Here is a 19,033-nt window from a genome sequence, read left to right as displayed (position 1 = left end):
CACAGCCCAGGTAACAACATGGATAGCAATTGCCTAGAAATGGGAGATTAGCATAGAGAGGGGCTCTTGGTCTGTAAACCTCACAGAGATTAATCCCACACACAGAAGTCTCTACTGCCTGGGATTGTAGAACTGATGAACCTCCTTTATATGGAAACCTAATTGAGACCTACCAGATCAAAGTCCCTTCCACTCACAGGAGTAGAGGGAAGTTATCTAGTTCATAGTGTTTCCAAAATGGAAGAAAAAATGCAAAGAAAAAGTATCACTTATTCCCAAATGGTGTCTTTGTCTATTCATTTTGATTACGCATCATATACAATACACAGCTGATTTCTTATCTTGACCCTATGTGAGTAATATATCCATCCCAAACTCATCCCAATAAAACCTAACCATTATGTATGCACTCCATCGGTGTTATACTTGTACATCATAGAATCATAGGACTGGATCATAGGACCTTGAGAGGTCATCTAGTCCAGCAGTTCTCAAAGCCGGTCCACCGCTTGGTCAGGGAAAGCCCCTGGTGGGCCGGACCGGTTTGTGTGGGTCATATCCTTCCCGCAGTCCCCATTGGCTTGGAGCGGCGAACCAAGGCCAGTGGGAGCCGCGATCGGCCAAACCTGCGGACGCAGCAGGCAAACAAACCAGTCCGGCCCACCAGGGACTTTCCCTGAACAAGCAGCGGACCGGCTTTGAGAACCACTGATCTAGTCCAGTCCCCTGCACTCATAGCAGGACTAAGTATAATCTAGACCAGTGGTTCCCAAACTTGTTCCGACATTTGTGCAGGGAAAGCCCCTGGCGGGCCGGGCCGGTTTGTTTACCTGCTGTGTCCGCAGGTTCAGCTGATCGCCGCTCCCAGTGGCTGCGGTTCACTGCTCCAGGCCAATGGGAGCTGCTGGAAGCAGCGGCCAATACGTTCCTCGGCCCGTGCCACTTCCCTCAGCTCCCATTGGCCTACAGCAGCGAACCGCGGCCACTGGGAGTGGCAATCAGCCGAACCTGCGGACGGGGCAGGTAAACAAACCAGCCTGGCCCGCCAGGGCTTTCCCTGCACAAGCGGTGGAACAAGTTTGGGAACCGCTGATCTAGACCATCCCTGACAGGTGTTTGTCCAACCTGCTCTTAAAAATCCCCAACGATGGAGATTCCACCACCTCCCTAGGCAATTTATTCCAGTGCTTAACCACTCTGACAGTTAGGAACTTTTTCCTAATGTCCAGCCTAAACCGCCCTTGCTGCAATTTAAGCCCATTGCTTCTTGTCCTATCCTCAGAGGTTAAGAGCAACAATTTTTCTCCCTCCTCCTTGTGACAACCTTTTATGTACTTGATATATATTTATGTATTTATGAATTATGAGCATGTACACCCCATTAGGCATAAGAGAAGAAAAAGTAGAGGGAAACAGCAGCAAATATACTTCCCAGCTTCTTGGGAGGACTGTGCTTCCTGCAATAATCAGTAACAAACTGGCTACTTTAGAGCTGCAGTTGTTCATCTGCTCCAAATTTAAAGAATCTGCTACCAGCAGAGCATACTGGGACAGACTTTTCAGAAGCCAGGCCCAGACTAAGGACCTCAGTTCTAAACAATCCATCAAATAGAAAGATTAGAAGGCATGAAGGTACACCATCTTAAAAGTCAGGGATCTGAGTGGAACAATAAGATTTTCCTGAGGAGGAGCCTACTGTGTTTGAAGTAGTTATGACGTGTTTTCCTCTGGTATGAAGTGTTTCCACACTGAATAATAAAATGGTTTTTGAACATCAACCACTCCTTATACTTCAAATTTACGACCTCCCTAGTAAATGTATGTACACACACACACACACACACACACACACGCACGCACACAGAAACTTTAAGATGAAAAAGCGGCTCTTGGACTGGGATCTCAATTCAGATTAGTTAACACTTCTATCCACCAGGCTAAAAATTATAAGGGAGGCTGCTTCTTCTGGCCATTTTGGGATAGCACCTAAGTCCGCCAAAAAAATTATTTTGGCCAAAACTATTCAGGAAATTCATAGGGCATATAATCTAAGTAAGAGGGGGAGGAGAGGAAGATCCCTGCAAATGAGAGGGTGAAGTGACAGGAGTGGGAGTAAAGGGCAATAATGAGACTAGGTGTGGAGGATCAGTCTCCAGGCTGGGAAGAAGGTGTCAGGGTTTCCGACCTGGCCCATTCCAGCCTCCACAGGTCCAACTCCCTGGCTTAATCCTGGGCCCCTGGGCAGCCACTCCAGCCTTTCTGGGTCCCACAGCCACTTCGCCTCCATACTGACCGCCCAGATGGGCACAAATTTATACAGGCAGAGCCCCCGCAATATTTCCATTGTGGGAATGCTATCCCATCCCCAACTCCCCGGTTGTGCTGCCCCAATCTAAGTATAAGACAAGAGACTATAGATAGATGAAGACAGATGGGGGAGTACAGGGAACCAATGAGTATGCACATGAGTATTTGCACCATTAGGGTCTTCATTGCTAATTTTTATTTGAGCAAAATGTTTAGTCTCTAATTCTGTCCAGATAGGCAGATCTGAACACAAGAACAGCCTTGCTGATTTTGTTTGCACTTGGTGCAGAGCCCCGCCCACCACAGTCTCAGCGCAGTATAAGAGCCTTAGTTTGTTCTGGTGTTCCTTTCTGCATATTTGCTACAGAACCTATTGAAATGATGGGCATTTTGTATGCGAGTTTCTAGTGATGATAGCTGTACAAACACACACAAAAAGTACCTGTTATTGTTAAAGCAACACCCCTAGCTCCCCCAAAATGTAGTTTTGTGCATATTGTGTAGTAAGTTCAATTCATGGGCTTTAAACCGGCAGTTTCTCATACTTAAGAGGATTGCTCACCATTCCCGAACCCCATTGACTTCAAAGGGGTCCTGTGCAGGGGGAGCAGTCCAACCTCACGCGTGGAATGGAAAGACTGGAGCCTTGACTTGATCACTACTGTGAATCTCACTTTGTGTTAAAGCTATTTAACAAACCTAGCTCATGCTTTTAAATATTAACACGATTGCTATTCTGGTGTGGAACTGAACATTATGGCATGAATAAATGATTAATTAAAAGTTTGCCACTTCAATAAGATAGCACCAATTACATACACCTTTGTGACTCAGCACAATACTAGACCCTAATCTGGTAGAAACTGAGTTCAAGTATTTATTGCTGTTTATTGCCTCGCATGTCATTTAAAAAGAGCTACCAAGAGAATAGCATTTACAGAGGGCTTAAAAGTTTGACTTGGATGAACTGAGAATTTCTTTATTTTAAAACGCAGCAATAGTGACTTTGAGAAATTTAATTTTGGTGATTTCAAGATGATGACAGCAAACTCAACCACAAATATTTTGTACTGTTCTGCAAATGCCACCATTTGCAATGGCACTTCGTGTGTTACACCTGATGACAATTTTAACCAAATTTTGAATTTAGTTTTAAGTACTGTCCTAACAATCTTGTTGGCATTGGTGATGTTCTCCATGGGCTGCAATGTGAACATAAAAAAATTTTGGGGACATATAAAAAGGCCATGGGGCATATGTGTGGGCTTCCTCTGTCAGTTTGGAATTATGCCTTTGACAGGCTTTGTGCTGTCACTCATCTTTAATGTGCTTCCTGTTCAAGCTATTGCTGTGCTGATCATGGGATGCTGTCCAGGTGGAACATCTTCCAACATTCTAGCATATTGGTTAGATGGGGACATGGACCTAAGGTAAGAAGTTCACTTCTCTAAAGGAATTACTTTCTTTTTTAAAAATTACCCATTAATCTCTTTGGAGCAGAAAGGAAGGATGAGTCAGAGGTTAGTGCAGTAGCCTAGGATTTGGGATACCCAGGTTAAGTTTTCTTTTCTGGCAGATTTTCTGTGTGACCTTGAGCAAATCACTTAGGTTCTCTGAATCTCAGGTCCTCATCTGAAAAACTAGGGTAATAATACTTCCCTACCTGACAGGGGTGTTGTGAGGATAAATACCTTTACAATTGTGAAATACTTTGAGATCTACTGATGAAAAGTGTGGTATAAGAGTGAAGTATTATTCCTTACTACACTACATATCTGTTCCGTTCTATGCACAATGGGGCTCAGACCTGGTTTAGGCTTCTAGGCACTACTGCAATATAGATTTCATAACAATTAACTTTATAAACAGAGGTCTATAATCAATTGTTGTTCTAATGTCTTGTTAAAGAAATCACCAGTGGAAAAATACTTATCCACCTATGTGTTCTTCACAATGGCTAGACTTGCAAAGTTTTTATCCAGGATCCAAACCAATTTGTAACAATTCTGTATGCATCTAGCACACATGCAAAGTTTTCAAAGAGTGTTTTGTAGTATATAAGCCATAGCCTACTTACTGGTTGCAATCAAAACACTTCTTTGTGAGTGTGATGATCTCAGTGGCAGGGTAACTTGGCTGCAACTTCAAGATGCTGTAAAGTCAGAAATTGTGATATGTCAGGCAGCTGGCATATTTGCGGACATCAAATATGTACTCAAGGTGAACGCTGCTCTTGATGCAAATCCCAAGACACCTATTTTCCCCATCATTTAGCTTTAACAGCCTCTAAAAAAGAGCAATATTTTTAAAGAAACTGATTACCTTGTTCTAAAATAAACAGAAAAGTTTCTCTGCTTCCCACAGAGTAACATAAATTACAGCATGTCTCTACTTCATCATATGCCAGTCTGAACAAGCAATGGAAAAACTAATAGAAGTAAGAAAGATGGGGAGCTAAGGTGCATAGATGAAGAATTTTAATATTTGTGGTTTTAATAAGGCATTTTACCACACTGCAAACAGTGAATTTCTTTGTAACTTACAGGTCTTAATGTAATATGTGGTTTTTAATACAGTATGTAATCAACTGTGCTAATCACCAGTTTTCTTGCTTTGGAGAGAAGACCTAGAAATATTATAAAAAACACTTTATTTCAGTAAAGCACTGATCAGGCAAAACCACAAAGGGAAGGAAATTCAGCAAAAAAGGCTGAAATTCTGTTTTGGTCTCAACCCATTTTATCTGGGTAGAACAGTGTATGTAGGGCCAAATCTTGCTTTCACTGACATCAGTGTAAATTCAGAAAAACTCCATTGAGTCACAGGCATTAATCTGGATTGACACTAATGTAAATAAGCACAGGATTTGGCCTTTAATTCGAGAGAGGACATTTCTATGACCCTTGCAAAGGGAAAGATAAATGCCTACAAAGGGAATATTCTTCAGGTAGAGACTTTAACCCTGAGACTTCAATGGGCTTTCGATCAGGCCTTTAGGGTATATCTTTACTGAAAGAAAGAAAGAAAGAAAGAAAGAAAGAAAGAAAGAAAGAAAGAAAGAAAGAAAGAAAGAAAGAAAGAAAGAAAGAAAGAAAGAAAGAAAGAAAGAAAGAAAGAAAGAATAACCCCACAACAGTGGCATTGAGTCTACAATCAAATTTTTAGCCCTGGAGCCCAAGCCCCATGAGCCCGAGTCCACTGACCCAGGCCAGCTTTGATTGCAGTGTAGACATACCCACAGTGACCATTACTTCAGGCCCTGAGGATGAGGATTGTGTAAAGTAGGGAACAATGTAAGAATCCTTATGCTTGATAGAAGAATGACCACATGAAGGAAAATATTGCAGCCAGCCTGCATTGCAAAAACCCTGCATGTCATACCACAAGTGGCTAGCCTTTAAATAGATGATATTTTATTTGTTTACACAACAGACCACCCCAAGTGTGAAAGGGCCATTGCATGCTAAGTCTTACTTCAGGGTGTAAGGTGATCACCAACTGGGGACAGAAATAAATTTCTGTTCATGACATACTCCGAGTGAGTTTATACCTTCCTCAGAAGATCACCCTTATTATAGATTTATGATTATTTAGTTGTATTCCCATAATGCTTAGGAGCCCCAGCCATGGACCAGGGCCCCACTATTCTAGGTATTGTACAAACACAGAACAAAAAGATGGTCCCAACTCCAAAGAGCTAACAATCTAAGTATAAGACAAGAGACAACAGATGAAGAGAGACAAGGGTGTACAAAGCAACCATGAAACAATGTTGGTCAGCACAATAGAAAGTAGTCAACATACCATTGAACACTCAGTGACTTTTCAAGGGTTTTTTTAGGCATCATGAAAAAGGAGAATTTTAAGGGGGGCTTTGACAGGGGATAATGAGGTAGCTTTGTGGATGTTAACGGAGAGCAATTCCCAAGCATGATGGAAAAGGCATGACAGTGCTTGTTTTAAAATGAGCAATGAAGACTGGCATCATGGGTCGATCAGAGGCCAGAGTGAATGTGAGATACATAGAAGGGAGATAGGCTGCGAAGCATCTTGAAAGTGAAGACAAGTAGCTTATGTTTGATGTGGATGGATGCAAAGAGAGGTGTACCATGGTCAAAGCTACAGGCTAGGAAAATAATGTTTGCAGCAGCATTTCAAATGGACATGAGCAGGGCAAGATTGCATTTGTCAAGACCAGAGAGAAGGATGTTGCAGGAATTGATACATGAGATGAAAGTCTAGATGAGAGTTTTAGCAGCCTGGATGGGTAAGAAAGGCCATATCTTAGAGATGCAATGAAGAAAGAATCTGCAAGATTTAGACATAGACTGAATGAGAGAACCTTAAGAGAGTGCAAAGATGATGCAGAGGTTACAGGCTGAATGACAGACAGGATAGTGACATTCTCTGCAGTGATTGAGAAAGGAGCTGATGGGAGGATTTGAAGGGGAAGATGAAGAGCTCAGTTTTAGCCATTTTTATCTTGAGATGATGTCTAGAAATCCACAAGATGTTGTAAAAGAGATGTGCCACAATAGCAGTTTGGACAGCACAAGACAGATCTGGGGTAGAGATGTGAGTTGTCAGCATAAAGATATTAGGTGAATTTGTTTGCGGATGAGATTATTCAGAGCCAGTGTGCAGAGGGAGAAGAGAAGACGACCAAGGACAGAGCCCTGTGGACCCCCAAAGAAAGCTGGAGAGAGGATGAGGTGGATCCTCCGAAAGACATGCCAAAGGAATGATTAAAGAGAGAGGAGAACCAGGAGAAGACAGTCACAGAAACCAAAGAAGGGCAAGATTTCAAAAAGAGCAAGGCTGACTGCATCAAAAGCAGCTGACACAGCTAGGAATGAGGCTGGAATACTTGTTCTGAGCTTTAGTTAGGAAAAGGATATTAGAGACTTCTGTGAGAATAGTTTCAGTTGAGTGCAAGGGGCAGAAGCTGGGGAGGGTTGAAGAAGGAAGTGGAGGAGAACAACTCCAAACAATGATCACAAACAGTTTCAATGAGTTTAAGAGGAAGAGTGAGATGAGGTGGTAGTTGGAGGGGCATGGGTGGGTTTTTTAAGATGGGAAAGCTGTAAACATGCTTGTATTGTGAGGAGAAAGAACCAGAGAAAAGAGAGGGTAGGGAGAAAGGCAAAGCAGGGGGTGAGAATGGGCATGTGGGAGGTCAGGAAATGGGCCAGTGACCTCATCCTCTCAATCTATATAGAGACAATCCCCTCTTGTTGCAGACATCCCTCCTCTTCTATTAGGGAAAGGGGTTGGAACCAGAGAAGGGACAGACTTTGAGGAAGAGTGGGTGGCCAAAGGAGAGATAAACCCATAACATCCCCTGTAACAAAGCCCAAGGCCCAAGTCCATCTTTTACATGGAGCCCTCCAACTGGAGCCTCTCGGCAGCCATAGCCAAGGGGCTAATGTGAAAGGCCAGAGTCAATGTGAAAGCAGAGGGCTTCCACTTGGATGGCCCTGACCTCTCAAGGATTCCCCAGGTTTGGAGGAAGGTCCCATGGTCTATTCTGTTGGCACAGTCAGGGACAGATTCAGATTTCTGTCCTAGAGTTGTCTTCCATGGGGTTACCACAGGAGAGGGAATTTAGGGCCAGGCCTTTATCTACATTGCGCATATGCCTGAGATTCTCTTTCTTACCCACCTACCTTTTCCCTCTACATCTTCACCCCAATGGTAGGCTTTGTCAAAGAGGTGTGACTATCAACCCTCCCCACACTGCAGTGTTGATTAACCAAATAACGGAATGTCTTAAACAGAAAGAACAACTTCTAAAGCATTCACATTTAAAAACAAAGATCCATGAACAAATAAGGAAGCAATAAGTCTCATGCAAAGCTTCACTATTCAACTGCACTGCTTTTCACTGAGCCCATCCCTCCATCCTTTGGCCTCAATCCTGCAATATGGTGAACATAGAGAGACCCCTGATACCTCTGTGGAGCCCCAATAACTTCAGTGGGGTCCCCCTGAGGACACAGGGGTCAACCCTTACACATCAAGTTGCAGGAACATGGCCTTTGTTTGCACATTGGATATTTAGGGCCTGATCCAAAGCCCACTGAAGTCAAAGGGAGGCTTTAGATCAAGCCCCCAGATTATAAGCTTTTGAGGACAAAGACTTTAGATTGACTTCTGTCCTGCAAAGAACCCAAGGTACTATATACATAAATAAATAATATTCTGGAAATTCCTATGAATACCCCATGAAGACTATATTTTTAAACTTGTCTAAGTACCTTTTTACCAGAAGCAGTGTTGTGACAGTCTACCAAGTAACAAGATGGTGTGAATTTTAATAATTAAAGACAGTACACCACTATTAGCTGAGGTGTATCTCTCAGCTCCCACTGATTCTATGGGACATCCTTCTGATTTGTTTTCATATTTCTAGTATTTAAAGAAAGGAAATTATAAAACAATACTTTACATTAATATTAACCAGAAAAAACTGATTATTTAGAGTTGAGCCTACCCTTCGGGCTGACATTTTCCCCCTTAATTTCTCTCTTTGCACCTGGATACTGAAGGGGTCAAGTGACAGGATCTGAAATACCATATGTTATCAGATAGTATAGCCTATGATATAACTGGGTATATCACCTGGGCAGGCAGGCAGTGTGCTTGCATGGTGAAGGCACTGATGTTGATCTCAAAGAGTCCTTGGTTCTATTCCCAGTTCCATAGCCTGCAGTTTGACCTTGGGAAAAAAGCACTTCACTTCTCTTACACCCCATTTTGGTAAAATTGGACTAATACTACTTACCTCCTTTATAAAGAGATGTGGAAGCTACTGATGAACAGCTATATATTATTACTAATGGTAAACAAGCTGCAATAGTAGGGGTAAGGAGCCAAATCAAGGTTCCCCAGATAAAAATAACTGGACATATGGCTTATTCCAGTTAGAAACTTACGAAGAACCAATTCAGGCACAGTGGTCCAGCAATTAAGAGCCAGTTTCTGTAGTACCTTACACCATGAGTAGTCTTATTGATTTTGTGAGTCTAATGTGACTAAAGATGACAGATTCTGGACTGAAGATGGGAGTACATAAAGCTTATCAGGTCTCCCTGCTCCCATCACCTCCTCAGCAGATAATCTCCCAGTCAGTTAACCATACCCTTTAACTCTCCTCGGCTACATCTGCACTAGGGATAGGGGTCTAGTTCCTACCTTGCACTTGCTTGAGGAGAGCCAGCACAAATATAAATAACAGTGTAGCTGCAGCAGCACCCGAATTTAGCCACGCCACGTACGTACCTGCAGGGTTCAGGCAGGTTTGTATTCAGCACAGCTAAAGCATGCCACCACTGCCTGTACTCCTGCAGCTACGCTACGATTTATACTCAGACTGTCTCGCTGAGAGCTAGCACGAGTGTGCATACATGAGCTGGGAATCATACCTCCTAGCTCATAGTGTAGCTGTAGCCCTAGGCATAACAGAATAGTTTAAGGGGAAGATTCCATCTTAACTTGAAATAGTTCACATTTTTTTCAGTATAATCTGGCACTCTAACATTTCTTCAATTTAGTTTTCTTGTGAATTAATATGCAGGATAAATTGACTGCAGCCAGTAGCATTTCTTTCACCATTTTTCATAAACTATTAAATTGTAATAAGAAAATGGGGGAGACTGTTGGAGAGCATGAAATGAACTATAACTTTTGCCAATTTCCTTGCAGTATCAGTATGACAACATGTTCAACACTGCTTGCATTGGGGATGATGCCACTTTGTCTCTTTGTCTATACCAAAATGTGGACAGACACCGAGTCCATCGTAATCCCCTATGACAGTATAGGTGAGTCAAATCAATGTTTTCTTTCTCTCTCTCATATCTTTCTCCTTTTGGAAGCAACTATCTTTGTACCAGCAGCCTACAGTATCCATTCTGACAGAGACTAGGACCTTACAGGACGGATCCCTACAGCCATTATAAAAATAGTATAGATATTTACTGTAGGGTATCAAATCTCTATATCCTTTGTGGAGATATTGTAAGGATATAGAAAAAACAGATATTGAGATTTTCCCTACCTTTGGATAAATATCTTTGCCATTTTTGTAATGCCTGGAGGGAATAGGCCTGCAAGGTCCTGGGTGCTGTGGCCCTGCTCCAGCATTGCACTTAAGCACATGCTCAGATTTAAGTTAGGTTGCAAATCTGAAACCTGAAACAGTTGACAGTGGACACCATCAGCAGTGGAACTTAATTTGATTCAACACACGAAACCTCACCTGGCCAAAGAAAAAAGAATGACAGCTGAATACTAGTGGTGTAGTGAGGATTCAGCCCTTAATGCCCACTGGTGTAGGTTCCGGAATCTGTTCCCTACACACCAGTGTAGTCACCTCACATACTTACATTTTAGCTCCAAAGGAGAGTCATGTAAACCATTTGTGTTCTTAATATCAGCATTGGGAAAAATGCCCACAACACAAGAAGCTCTAATATGGTTGCTGCCATGGCACAGAAGAAACACCTTCAGGCAAAATGCACATTTAATACAAAATGCACGTAAACAAATGGTAAACCACACTAAAATGGCTGTATGCTTTTTTACCCTACTGAGTGTGTAACTACTAATACCTCACAAGTTTTCCAAAGATAGTACAATTCATACTCTTATGCTTTACATTACTCTGTGTGTGTGGATGTCCGTGGGTATAACCAGAAACTTATCTACAGAATCCTGCTATTTAAACATACTCTCACTGTTTGGTGTCTGTTTTCTTATCATGGCTGCTTTCTGTTAAATGTCTTTTGTTCTTATTTTCAGGTATTTCACTGGTAGCCCTTGTAATTCCTGTTTCATTTGGAATATTTGTTAATCACAAATGGCCCCAGAAAGCTAAAATTATACTTAAGGTAAGATATGAAACTTTCAGGTACTGATTTGAACCGTTGCTCATTGTCGGCCAGGTTATGGCTTCAATGGGACTTCTCAAACAATATGTTTCTACTCGCAAAAAATAAGAATATTAGTAACTAGCTTCATGATAGCAATGAAGTTCCCCATCTAGCAACATGTTGCTCGCATCCTGTACAAAATGTGTGTCTGTTGCATACACCATTATAAATCACCATTGTTCAGTGATTTCCCATGTGATTTGGTGTTAATTGAAATGGATTATGGACCCTATCCTACAAGGTTCTCATTGCTTTCTGAGAGATCCTGAGTACCCTCAACTCCCACTGATAATCATTAATTAGGATACATATTTTCTCATTAAAATAATCATTTTTGGTGAATAGTTATTCCCCTTAATATTTGTCATCCTTTCAGTTATATCAGCTCAATGTAATGTTTCTCTTTATGTCAAATTCATTTTCTTAACATATTCGTGTACTGTGCTGTATTTCAAAATCTACTCATAGCTTACTTGTAAACTTGGACACGGTACATATTTGGGCCCAAAAGACTTGACAATTGCATATTAAAACTGGTCGTTTTCTTTTTAAAAAAATAGCTTGGCAGCAATAATGGAAGTTTCAACTTTCAGACATGTTTACATCCTACACACAAACAGAAGGTGTGCAGTAAATAGTACACAGGCGCAGTTTGCTTTGTGTAGGCCAATGAAGGGTCAAGTAAAGGTCAAAGGTAAGATGAAGGAGACAAAGCTGACAAGGTTTGGTTCAAATTGGGGGAAGGGCACAACTAGAATTTACTAGAATTAAATTAAACCAGATTTGCACAGCCGGACACATTTCTCGTCCCTAGAATAATCTGGATATTAGCTCATCCCAAACCAAAACAAGAACATTCACATCAACTCACTATTCTTGTAGGCTGGGCCAAAGACCATTCAAATCAGTCTTTCCATTTAATTCAGTCAGAACTGGGTTAGCCCCATAGTCTCCATGGTTGAATAATTCACTCCACCTAAGTCCAGCTACATAACCCCAATCGTTCTCTGACAGTGTATGCTATCAAGACAGAATTTCTCCTCAGGAAAAGATTTAGCGTTTTCTCTGTCAAACTCAGAATGGGATATCCATACATCCCATCACAAGGACCCAAATTAAGTGCTCAGCACTACAAAAATAAGTAAAGAAAAAAATGTTGTAAATACAAGTTGTCAAAAGACAATAATTCCTTTGGAGACTATTGCAGTAAGAATTTAAAGTGGTGTTAAAATTTCAACCCAAAGGATTTCCTGTTGTCCCCACTCATTGCTTTTATTGTTGTCTGCAGATCTTACAATTATGTGTCCTAATACCTTGTTTCAGCATACCTTGCTGTAATGGGGTTCACAAACCCGATACTGAGCATAGCCAGAAAAAAGAACAGTCTTCCACACTTCCAGGAAGCCAGGCTAACCATACGCAGCACAGCTGCCAGAACTATCAATCATGGAGGCATGCACCCACAGCTGGGAAAACAAGCCCAGCTATAAAGGGAGCAGAATTGGGGGTGGGGGGAGACTGAAAGGCCTGGTATGGTAGAAGGGTAACAGCCTGACCCCAGGATGCTTCTAAGGGCAAGTCTACATTACATCAGCATAGTTGTGCTGCTGTAGCGCATCTGGTGAAGACATGCTATGCCAACAGGAGAGCTCTCCCATCGGCATAATTACTCCACCTCCAGAGGAGGTGGAAGCGATGTCAGCGGTAAAGTCTCCCGCCAACATAGTGCGGTGTAAACAGCACCTAAGTATATGTAATTTACGTTGCTTTGGGGAGGAGGTGTCTTTTTCACACCCCTGAGAGATGTAAGTTACATCGACTTAAGTGGTAGTGTAGACCAGCAGTAAGAAACTGACAGGGAGACAAAGAAAGACTGCAAGCGCTAGAGGTTAGGGCTGATTGACTCATTTTAGGTTAAGTTGATGGACTGGGCTAATTTGAAATGAATAGAGGCAGACCAGTTAGAAGAAAGTTGGGACCTCCAGAGAGGCTGCCCCTAGAGCAATGGATGCTTGGCTTTTTGAGTATTGTCAGCTAGCTTTCACGCTATCTAATGTGGCTGTTGTCAACCATTAATGTAACCACCCTTTCTTTTTAAATGTAAAACTTACTTCAGCGTGATTAAAAGAAAGATATGTTTGTGCGTGATTAAATCAGGGTTGGTTTATTTGATTTAGCCAAGGTTTATTTTAAAAAACAACCCTTTTTTCTCCCTTCAGGTTGGTTCCATTACTGGACTAATTCTTATACTGATCATAGCTGTGGTTGGAGGAATATTGTACAAGGGATCCTGGGCTATCAGCCCTCAACTGTGGATCGTTGGAACCATATTTCCAGCTGCTGGCTACTCTCTAGGTTTTCTTCTGGCTCGCATCGCTGGTCAGTCTTGGCACAGGTAGAGATTGCTCTGTGATATAGCGTGTGTAATCTTATTTCAGCCATAAAAAAAAATTGGCCCATACGATGTTTTTATTTAGTGACTAAGCACTAACTCACTCTTAAGAGCTAGTTATGTTACGGAATCACAGCCCACACCTTTGTGTATACATCAAAGTGAAACTTTTGTTCTGAACACTTTTTGTTATGGTTTCTGGCTATTCTCTATTTCCACACAGCCTTCCTCAAAGTGGTTGGGAATACAGTAGAGTTCCCTAGGAAACCCAGATGTCTATGCACCTGATGTTTTAGTGGAGGGTGTCTTCCCCCATTTGCAACTGCCCTTCTCCTTCACAATAGGTGTCTTATCACTGTGACTAGCTTTCAGCTGGAAGAGCGCTGTGTCACCCAAAGGTTGACAAATCAGGAGCCATCACTGCATATCAACCTCCTGCACACATGCATATATATATTCACACTGCCTTCACTGTAGCTCCTCTGTCAGCAGATAAAATGGCCCTGAGATTCTAAATTAGCTCTCCTGGTTCACAGGACATAGCCCAGTTACAGGATCCAGTAGTAAGCAATATAAAATAATAGAAATATAGAGCTGGAGGGGATTTTGAAAGGTCATCTAGTCCTCTCCCCCTGCACTGAGGTAGAACTAAGTATATCTAGACCATTCTTGGTGGGTGTTTGACCAACCTGGTCTTAAAAACCTCCAATGACAGGGATTCCACAACTTCCCTTGGAAGCCTAGTCCAGAGCTTAATTATTCTTATAGTTAGAAAATTTCCTAATATCTAATCTAAGTCTCCCTTGCTGCAGATTAAATTCATTACTTCATTACTTAAGTTCATTACTTCTACTCCCTCTGTAGACATGGAGAACAATTGATCACCAACCTCTTTATAACAGCCTTTAACATGTTTGGGGGGGGGGAATAATTCTTTTCTCAACACTAAACACATTTAGTTGTTTTTTTAAAAAACCTTTTCTCATGGGTCAGGTTTTCTAAACCATTTATCATTTTTGTTCCTCTTTCCAATTTGTCCACATCTTTCCTAAACTAGAACTCAGAACTGGACACCATACTCTCGCTGAGGCCTCACCAGTGCTCAGTAGAGTGGGACAATTACCTCGCATGAATGACTAGCCTTTTTCACCTTGTTGACCCATACTCAACTTGTGATCCACTATGCACATGCATACATAGGCTCACATCCTTTTCAGCAGTGCTACCACCTAGCCAGTTATTTCCCATTTTGTAGTTGTGCTTTTGATTTTTTTTTTCTTCCTAAGTGTAATGCTTTGCACTTGTCTTAGCTGAATTTCATCTTGTTGCTGTCAGACCATTTCTCCAATTTGTCCAGGTAATTTTGAATTCTAATCCTGACCTCTTAAGTGCTTGCAGCCTCTCCCAGCCTGGTGTCATCTGCAGATTTTACAAGCACACTCTCCACTGCATTATCCAAGTCATTAATGAAAATATTGACTACTGGACCCAGGACTGACCCCCCATCAGATCCCACTATATAAGTTCTCTCAATTTGATAGCAAATTATAACTATCCTTTGAATCTGGTCAACCAACCAGTTTTTCATTCACCCTGTTATAATTTCTTCCAAGCCACATTTCCGTAGATTGCTTATGAGAAAGTCATGTGGGACTGCATCAAAAGCCTTATTAAACATCAAGATATTACATCTACAGCTTCCCCCCACTCCACTAAGTCAGTAACCTTGTCAAAGAAGAAAATTAGGTTTGTTTGACATGATTTGTTCTTGACAAATCCATGCTGGCTATTCCTTATAACCCTGTTATCCTCTAGGTTCTTACAAAGAAATTGTTTAATAATTTCTTTAGTATCTTTCAGGTATCAAACTTAGGCCAACTGGTCTATAATTACCTGCATCCTCTTTGTTCCCCTTTTTAAAGATAGGTACTATGTTTGTCCTTCTCCAGCCCTCTGAGAACTCATGGAAGACGGGTGAGGTCCCAAAGATCCTCATTAATGGTTCTGAAATGGCTTCAGCTAGATCCTTAGGTACCTTAGGATGAATTTCATCAGGCCCTGTTGACTTGAATACATTTAACATATTTAAATATTCTTTAACCTGTTCTTTCCCTATTTTAGCTTCCATTTTTTCCCCCTTGGTGTTAATATTAATTGTTTTAAACATCTGGACAGAATTAACCTTTTTAGTGAAGACTGAAGCAAACTAGGTATTAAACACCCCAGCCTTCTTGATATCGTCAGTTATTAGCTTTTTCGCTGCTAAGTAGAGGATCTACACTTTCCTTCACCTTTCTCTTGCTCCTCATGTATTTATGCAACCTCTTCTTATTGCCTTTTATGTCCCTTACTAGGTGTAACTCATTTTGTGCCTTAGCTTTTCTGATTGTTTCTACATGCTTGTGCTATTATTTTGTATGCATCCTTCGACATTTATCCATGTTTCCACTTTTTGTATATTATACATATACTAGACAGTATGTAAATTCCCCTCATCCCACCCTTGTGGCTATGTTATACAGTCTTCCACTACTTTATCAATCTATGCTATGTCATTTGCAAACTTTGCAAATAAGTTTGATATGTCATATGCTGTGGGTCACTAACAACTTGATCCAAAGCCCATGAAATCCATAGACTCCCACTGACTTTAAGGGGCATACAATCATACCTTAAATTCACTGGACAATTTTCCAAGCACGAGCAATGATATATCACCACGTGAAAGATGTTGAGAAGAAAATCCTGCATTACTACAGAGGTCTCTGTACATTTGTGAAATGGGTCCTTTCCAATGCTCCCATTTGATTGAGTTCTGTGACTGGATTAAGTAAACTAGATGGTTCTTTTCTGCCCGGATATCTCTGATTGTAGGTCTCTTATATTCATTTGTATTCTTTCAAAGTACATTGGAACAATAGGATACTATTTTAAATTTTTCTTTTTATCGTTCCCTTTAGATGTCGTACAGTAGCTCTGGAAACAGGCATGCAGAACACTCAACTGTGTACAACTATAGTGCAGCTGTCCTTCAAGCCTGAACAGCTTGCACTGATGTTTACTTTTCCACTCATCTACAGTATTTTCCAGATAGTGTTTGCTTTAATGTTTGTAGGAGGTAAGCCACAGATATCTTCTACTATATTAATAGCTTTATTAATTATTATTTATTCCTGGGTGCCCAGAGATAATGAGACCATTTGGAATACAAAAATACAATATTAAATGATAATCCAAATAACGTGTCCCCATTGTGCTAGGCACTGTACAAAAGATAGGAGACATGAGCTTCAATTCTGCATTCTGGCTGGGCCCTTTACTCCAGCATAAAGGGGCTCTAAACATCTAGAACTGGCCATCTGGGAATGCCCCCAATTCAGGAGCATCCCCTGGAAGGCACGCCAAAGGTATGACCAGGGTAGGAAGGAGGTGCACTAGCACAGAGCAGATGTGACTGGACCTAGTGCACTCCACCTATTCCGAGCAGTTGCAACAGCCCATACAGGACCAGGACAGCAGAAACTATAGCTGCCCCTGCTGCTACTCTTTTCTACTTCCTGTATGAAAGATGTTTTAGTGGATAGGGCGCTGAACTGGGACTCGAGTGACCTGCATTCAGTTTCTGGCTTGGCCACAGACTTCGTGTGACCTTAGGCAAGTCACTCTGTGCCTCAGTTCCCCATCTGTGAAATGGGAATAATACTTCAGAGGGCTATTGTAAGGGTAAAATCCATTAGTGAATGTGAGGTACACAGATACTGTGATAACATAGATATGCTGGAATTGTAGCTAAAGTAAAAGCCTCATCCCTCTTCCTATCTTTTTACACCACATAAATGGGCCAGAGCAGTGGGGGCTTAGAAAGGGGAGACAGTGTGACCTCATGGATAGAGCACTAGCTGGGGAGTCAGGAGCCCTAGGTTCTAGTCCTCAGTCTGTCCGTGGTCAGCTGCTTTTAAGTCTATTCACAGCTATGTGCCTGGATTTCTCCATCTGTAAAATGGGGATAATTTATACTGCTCTCCTTTTAAAGCAGCTTGAGAGCTAATGATGTTATAAACTAGCCAGATGGCGGTGGTGTTATTATAAGTTCCAGTTCTGTCCAGGGGAAAGATACCTCCAACCCAAACATTATGAAAGACAGCCATAAGGATGCCTCCTCAATAACTCCTCACAAGCTTTCGTGTAGGGGGCATGAGCACAGCATGCAGCACTGCAGAGATTCCAGGCCAAGCTGTAGCCTACAAGCCAGCCTAGGGAATCTGCCATAAATTAGGCTGCCAGGCCCCTTCAAATTTTGAGAACGCCCTAGGATTGGAAGGCCAAAAAAGTGACAATGACACCTTAGCCACTGTCCCCATCCACTGCAAGTTCTGTTTTGTACGTCTAAAAAGACACAAAATCTCACACACATCCACCCTCCCCGGAATCCAAGAGGTACAAATGTGTCACTTAACTATTCTTCCCCCACTCCCTCAGCTCCTGTACCAAGTACAGTCAGAACTGAGAATTGGTGCCAGGGACATTGTTCTAAATTAAACAATACAATTAAAGCCTATAATCCACTGGATGATCAGAAGACAGTCAAATTCCCAATGCAATACAAATATTTATCTTTATTTCAAATATGTTTTTTTCCAGGATGGGTTACTGTTGACAGACTTCTGTTTAAAAAGCTATGTTAAACATTAAACAGTAGCTGTTATTAATATTAGGAAGGTAAAAGCCCTACAGCACCATCTTACTACAGTAGCTTGTGTAGTTTATTATAATTTCTGCCTTTATTGTAACATATATATATTGATTCCTAGTTTACTACTTGCACAAAAGATTCTGTGCCTCACCAAAGACAGACTTCACAGAACCAGCAAGTGAAATTGAATCGATACCAGAAACATATGCCCAGATGAATGGAGGATTTACAGCAAATGAAAAAAGTACAAGAAACATGAACAACATTATCGTCTCCTGACATTGTGTAAAAGATTTTCGCAATGATTGACTGGTGAAAGGTTTTTTTGTGGTTTTCTTTTTTAATTTTTGAATGGAGCTTGTACCACTAGGATGCAAATCTAGGTTTGACACTAATTTACTACAATATTTAGTGTTCCATAATTGTCCATTTGAGCAAGAAAAGAACAGAGTAAACCTAGAGGAAAGCTGATCAAAATTTCAGGCATAAGCGTTTGCATAAGCAATTTGTTGTTTTTAATCTGACAGATTTGCTGTTTATCACAATAGGCAGATCAGATCAGGACCCTCAAATTCCCAGTGTTCCTCCACGGACATAGGGATTAAAGTGAGTTTATTTCTCATGGTCTTGGTGCGGGGGCGGTAATGGAAACCACACAATTTCAAGCCATTGCTTACAAGAGGAATTGGTAATGAAAGGATTAATTTA

At 41.4% G+C, this 19,033-nt stretch overlaps 1 protein-coding gene across 1 annotated transcript; it reads left to right on the top strand.

Annotated features, from left to right (window-relative positions):
• Positions 1-3,342: 3,342 nt before the first annotated feature.
• On the top strand, positions 3,343-18,604 carry SLC10A2 (solute carrier family 10 member 2; the record flags this gene model as incomplete). The annotated part of the gene is made up of 6 exons (XM_084614079.1): positions 3,343-3,737; positions 10,012-10,130; positions 11,110-11,198; positions 13,460-13,635; positions 16,593-16,750; positions 18,444-18,604. 6 exons carry the CDS (start codon positions 3,343-3,345, stop codon positions 18,602-18,604), a joined length of 1,098 nt encoding a protein of 365 aa, XP_084470205.1.
• Between the last annotated feature and the right edge of the window lie 429 nt (positions 18,605-19,033).

This window comes from Lepidochelys olivacea, assembly GCF_965140295.1.
Source record: "Lepidochelys olivacea isolate rLepOli2 genome assembly, chromosome: 1".
NCBI classification, from domain to species: Eukaryota; Metazoa; Chordata; order Testudines; family Cheloniidae; genus Lepidochelys; species Lepidochelys olivacea.
Note: the sequence above shows the minus strand (reverse complement) of the source record. Positions and strands in the feature narration are given on the sequence as shown.